At 54.0% G+C, this 5,248-nt stretch overlaps 1 protein-coding gene across 6 annotated transcripts in view; it reads left to right on the forward strand.

The window, feature by feature from the left end:
• SLC25A18 (solute carrier family 25 member 18) overlaps window positions 1-5,248 on the forward strand; it is a 31,720-nt gene that overhangs the window by 5,898 nt on the left and 20,574 nt on the right. For 5 of the 6 annotated variants that reach the window (XM_027775646.1, XM_014591515.2, XM_014591512.2 and 2 more), the window contains one exon: window positions 4,338-4,429. In XM_027775646.1, the coding sequence (XP_027631447.1) occupies window positions 4,410-4,429 (20 nt within the window). In that variant the 5' untranslated portion in view covers window positions 4,338-4,409. Of the gene's footprint in view, window positions 1-3,300; window positions 3,400-4,337; window positions 4,430-5,248 lie in introns of all 6 variants that reach the window. The other variant, XM_014591514.2, reaches the window with a different exon arrangement.

Consider the following 5,248-nt stretch of genomic DNA (forward strand, 5'->3'; position numbering starts at 1 on the left):
GGACCTGGTGGCTTAAAACTCACACCGGGCGCGTGTGCGTGCGTGCCCAAGATCCCGAGAGGAGAATGGAGGAGAAGGGATTGCAACGTGATCCCCAGGGGGGATGATTTCTCGCTTTCTGTCTCTCTGTCTGTCTGGTGAGCGCACACGCCCTATAGCAAAATCTCTCCAAAAAAAGAAACCTCACGCTGGGCGCGTGTGCATGCGTGCCCAAGATCCCGAGAGGAGAATGGAGGAGAAGGGATTGCGGTGTGACCATCCCCCCTGAGGGGTGATTTCTTGCTTTCTGTCTTTCTGTCTCTCTCTGTGTGGTGAGCGCACGCACCCTATAGCGAAAACCTCTCCAGATAAATAAATAAATAAATGAAAAAATAAAATAAATAATTATTAAAAAAAATAAAAAAGGAAAGGCAAAGCCAGGAATGCAACTGACATTCAGGAATATGCTGCAGCAGGATTTGAACATCAGGAAGGGGTCTGTCTCTGTTTCTGCTCCAGGCTGCGTGTTTCCCCCTGTGTCCTGTGCGGACAGCTCCCTGCGTCTCCACCCCGTTTCACCTGTGTCACCCCGTGTCACATGCCCACCTTTCCGCTTCTCAGACCCAGAGCCTCAGTGTCCCCTGATTGCTCCTGGCTCAGGGCAGTCCCAGTGGTGGTCCTTCCCCACCCCCTGTGATCTCACCCCGTCTCACCCTCCCAGACGAGCGGCCTTCACCTCTGGCCTCAATGATGCAGCCCCGTAAGTGGCCTCTCCTCCATGCCAGTCCCCCTGCTGTCTACTAGGCGCCCAGACCACGTGCCCCTGCTCGAGCCAGAATCACCGCTGGTACTTTTTGCTGTTTAAGGTTTTGCTATCGGGTGCGTGCACTCACTAGACGGACGGGGAGAGGAGTCACCCCTAGCGGAGATGGCCACGCAGGACGCTCTTCTTTATCTCCCTCTCCCCAGATTTTGGGCATGCATGCACCTGAGCCCAGAGTGTTTCTCATAGAGTCAGGTCCAGGACTTGAACCACGCTGCTGTTGTCCACATGGGATCCAGTGCCCTAATCACGCTACCTGCTGGCCCATCCCATCACTTCTCTCTCTTTTTAAATTTCGACAGAGGGCGCAAGTGCTCACTGGAGAGAGTAAGCACTCCCAGGTCAGGCTGCAGCCCCTTCTCTTTTCCTCCCTCCTGGGATTTGGGCACACCCGCTCACACACACACGCACACACATGCACATTTCTCCAGCCACTGCGTCGGGGACTTGAATTGCGCAGCTGGCCATGTAGGCTGGTTCTGTGTCTTTTTTATTCAGGATAAAAGCCACAGGCCTTCTGAGGTCTCCACCCAGTAACTCTGACTTTGTCCTCCGCCACCCACCGCCAGCCAGTGGTGGCCGCTCCGCTCACACCCTGCCGCCTGCAGCTCTGCAGCCCCTGCTCCTCTCAGGGCCTTGCACCTGCTGTGCACAGGTTCTCCCCATGCCCACAGGGCTCACTCCTCGCTCTTCCTTTTAGTTTAGTTTTTTTCTATTTAAAGAATTATTTAATTTAATTTTTTCGGAACCAACAGTTGGCGTAATGGCTATGTCACTGGACTCCCACGTAGTCGACCACGGTTCAAGTCCCAGACCAGTGGCTTAAACTCACACCAGGCGCATGTGCGTGCGTGCCCAAGATCCTGAGAAGAGAATGGAGGAGAAGGGATTGCAGCGTGGCCATCCCCCTGGGGGGTGATTTCTCACTTTCTGTCTCTATGTCTCTGTCTTTCTGGCAAGTGCACACCGTATACCAAATACCTCTCCAAAAAAAAAAAAAGAATTATTTGATTTTTATTTATTTATTATGATTATTTTAATTTAACCAAAGGGGCGGTAGAGGGGAGTGAGAAAGCAAGCCTCGTCAGTCTGGGATATGAACCACAGTCAGCCATGTGGGAGTGTAGCACCTTAACCACATGCCACCTGCTCCCCACCCCCATGTCTGTGAACCTCCCTCGGTCAAACCTCACTGACACTTCCTCACCCCCTTTCTTTTACCACTCTGGCCGCTCTCCGATACCCTCTGGCTTACCCCGTCTGTCATGTCTCCTCTAGAAGCGAAGGCGAGAGCTGGAATGCCAGTCCTGTTCACCCCTCCATCCCCAGACCTGCAGCTGAGCTTGGCACATGCCAGAAAGACAGGGAGAGAGAGGAAGAAAGCGCCCCCAACGTGGTGTGGTCCCCTCCATCACTCCATCCGATCGATACATGCTTGCGGGTGATTTTCTTTTTCCTTTTTTTTGAAAGAGAGATTTCTGCAATTGGCACATGTGCTCTCTGGAGAGACAGAGAGACCAAAACAGAGAAATCAACCCCCAGGGGGACCGCCATGCTGCAATCCCTTTTTCTCTCGGATTCTGGGCACATTGATGTGCGCCCGGTGGGTTTGATGTCACCGGGGTTGGGAACCTGAACCGCAGTAGTTCACATGGGAGTCTAGAACTTTAACTACACCACCTGCCAACCCCCACAGTGTGGTTTTCAGACCACCAGGGCTGGGATTCTAACCACTCAGTTGGCCACACAGGCTCCGGCTCCCTAACCACGAGGTCACAGGGCCAGCACTCAGCAGCCAAGTCAGCCCTTTATCTACAAGAGAGAGCCTAGGCCTCGCTCTGTCCCTTCTGTCCCCCTCCTGTCCTCTCTTTTTTCCCGTAAAACAACATATGACAACAAAGCCTTGCTGGCAGCCCCAGGGAACAGCGAGGGCGCAGGGTAGGAGGGGCCTCGAGGTAAGCAGCTCCCAGGGCCTGGAGTTGGGGGGCTGCCGGAAGCCAAGCCCTAACTCTTGTGGCTTCTGCTCTGAGCTCCGCTCTGGGGTTTCCCATGTGACCCCCACAAGCAAACCGACCAGGGTACCACGTGGTCTCTCAGCAGGGTCTCTGAAGTGACAGCGCACAGGCCATGAGCCAGCAAGTAGCTTTAGAGCAGCTCCAGTTTTCTTCCTTCTTGGACACGATGAAAGGGATTCCTGGTCCATAGCAACTCTCTGAACAATCCCTTCTTTCTCTTTTTCTTTTTTTTAATTTTGGCCAGAGGGTGTGAGCATTCAGCAGAGAGACAGGCAGAGAAGCGAGAAGCATCTCCGTGGGGGTGGTCACGTTGCGGCCCGCTTTCCGTGTCTTTCCAGCCAGGAACCTGGGCACGCGTGCGCACACGGCCGCTGTGTTTCTCAGGACTTGAACCGTGTCGGCCGGGTGGGACCCAGCCACTTTGACCACCAGGCCACAGGTTGGCCCCCATTTTCTTTTTCTTTTTCTTTTTTTTTTCAATAGAATGTGCACTTGCCAGTGACAGACAGACCGAGAGAGAGGGAGAAAGCGCCTCCCAGGGACGTGGCCACGCTGTGCCCTCTCACTTCTGGGGACCAGGGTGTGAGTATACGTGCATCACGTTTTTCAAGCTGCCAGGGGTGGGATTAGAACTGCAGTGATGGGGCCAGCAGGTGGCATAACGGTTGAAGGTCGGACTCCCACGTAGTTCGAGTTCCAGACCTGGTGGCTTGAAAGTCACATGGGGCATGTTTGCATGTGTGTTCAAAATCCTGAGAGGAGAATGGAGGAGGGATTGCTGCATGGCCATGCCCTCTGAGGGCTGATTTCTCACTTCCCCTCTCTCTGTCTTTGTCTCTCTGGCAAGAGCACGCATCCTGCAACAAAACTTAAAAAAAAAAAAACAAAACTGTGCGATTGGCCATGCGGGATCCTCCTCCCTTAATCACTCAGCTGTTAGGCTGCATCCCCTAATAACCCTTCTTTTGAGACTGGCAGGTGGCATGGTGTTTGAGAGTGCTGGATTCCCACATGGCTAACAGTGGTTCGAGTCCCGGACCTGGAAGCTTGCTTTCTCACTTTCCCTCTCTCTCTCACTCTGTCCCTCTCTGGTCAAATTAAAATAAATAAAGTTAAATAAAATAATTCTTTTTAAAAATCCCTCTTTCACGTTCCGTTGATTCCCTTCACCCCCGCTGCTGTGTGCTGTCCAAAAGGTCCCCAGACCCCTCTCTGGAGCCAGCTTTGGGCCTCGGACCTTCTAGTGTTTTGTTTCTTGTCTGATCCCCGAAGTCCCAAAGGTAGGACCCTTATCAGAATCCCCAAGTCCACAGGGTCCAGGAGGGCGCAGGCTGGCCGCGGGCAGCAGAGTACGCTCACACTCAGCCTGGGCCACACGGTCTCTCACACCCTGGGAGGGTCCGCCCGCTGCTTTAGAGACAAAGCCTGGCAGCCGGGGACATCGGGGACATCGTGCCCTGCCTGGAGGTGGTTGGGCCAGGCGGCCCTGCTCAGCCCACCCTCTCTGCTTCTCCTCTCAGCTGGCCAGCAGCACCTGCCCAAGGAGTGACCTGCTTGCGCCCCGGGACCTGTCGCAGGCCTCAGCCCACAGGATGTCCAGCCAGGACCTGAGGTAGGCGGGGCGGGCTGTATGGGTGGATGGGAAGAGTCACCATGGTAAGGTCATCTCCCTGGGCCTCGCCCGGGACCCCTGCAGGACCGGTGGTGCCAGAGAACCAGGAGCCCCACTCCCAGGCTGTGGCCGGTCTCCGACTGCACAGTCCCGGCGCTCGGGCAAAGTTCCTGCTGGCCCAGCTTGGCTGGGCAGGACCCCCGCCCCAGGCAGCCCGCCCGCGCTGTGCTCGCTGTGCCTCTGGCCAGAGACAGAACGAATCGGGCTCCATGTCTGGGAAAGCTTTATTTATTTTCTTTCTTTTTGTTTTGTTAAATGTCTTTTTTTAAAAGACTTATTTTATTTACTTTATTTATTTATTTGTTTATTTTAATTTGGCCAGATTGTGACAGAGTAAAAGAGAGAGAAGGTGAGAAAGCCAGCCACCAGGTCCAGGACCCGAACCAGGGTTAGCCATGTGGGAGTCCAGTACCCCAACCACTATGTCAGCTGCTGGCCCAGAAAGCTTTATTTTTTAGCTTCCCAAAGTCCTATGTTGGGGACCAGCAGTTAGTGTAATGGCTATGTCACTGGACTCCCATGTAGCCGACCGCGGTTCGAGTCCCAGACCCGGTGGCTTAAACTCACGCTGGGTGTGTGTGCGTGCGTGCCCAAGATCCCGAGAGGAGAATGGAGGAGAAGGGATTGCGGCATGGCCATCCCCCCTGGGGGGTGATTTCTCGCTTTCTGTCTCTCTGTCTTACTGGCGACTGCATGCACCCTATAGCAAAAACCTCTCAAAAAAAAAAAAAAAAAAAAAAAAAAAAAAAAGTCCTTTCC

This window comes from Tupaia chinensis, unplaced genomic scaffold, assembly GCF_000334495.1.
Source record: "Tupaia chinensis unplaced genomic scaffold, TupChi_1.0 Scaffold000578_2, whole genome shotgun sequence".
NCBI lineage: Eukaryota > Metazoa > Chordata > Mammalia > Scandentia > Tupaiidae > Tupaia > Tupaia belangeri.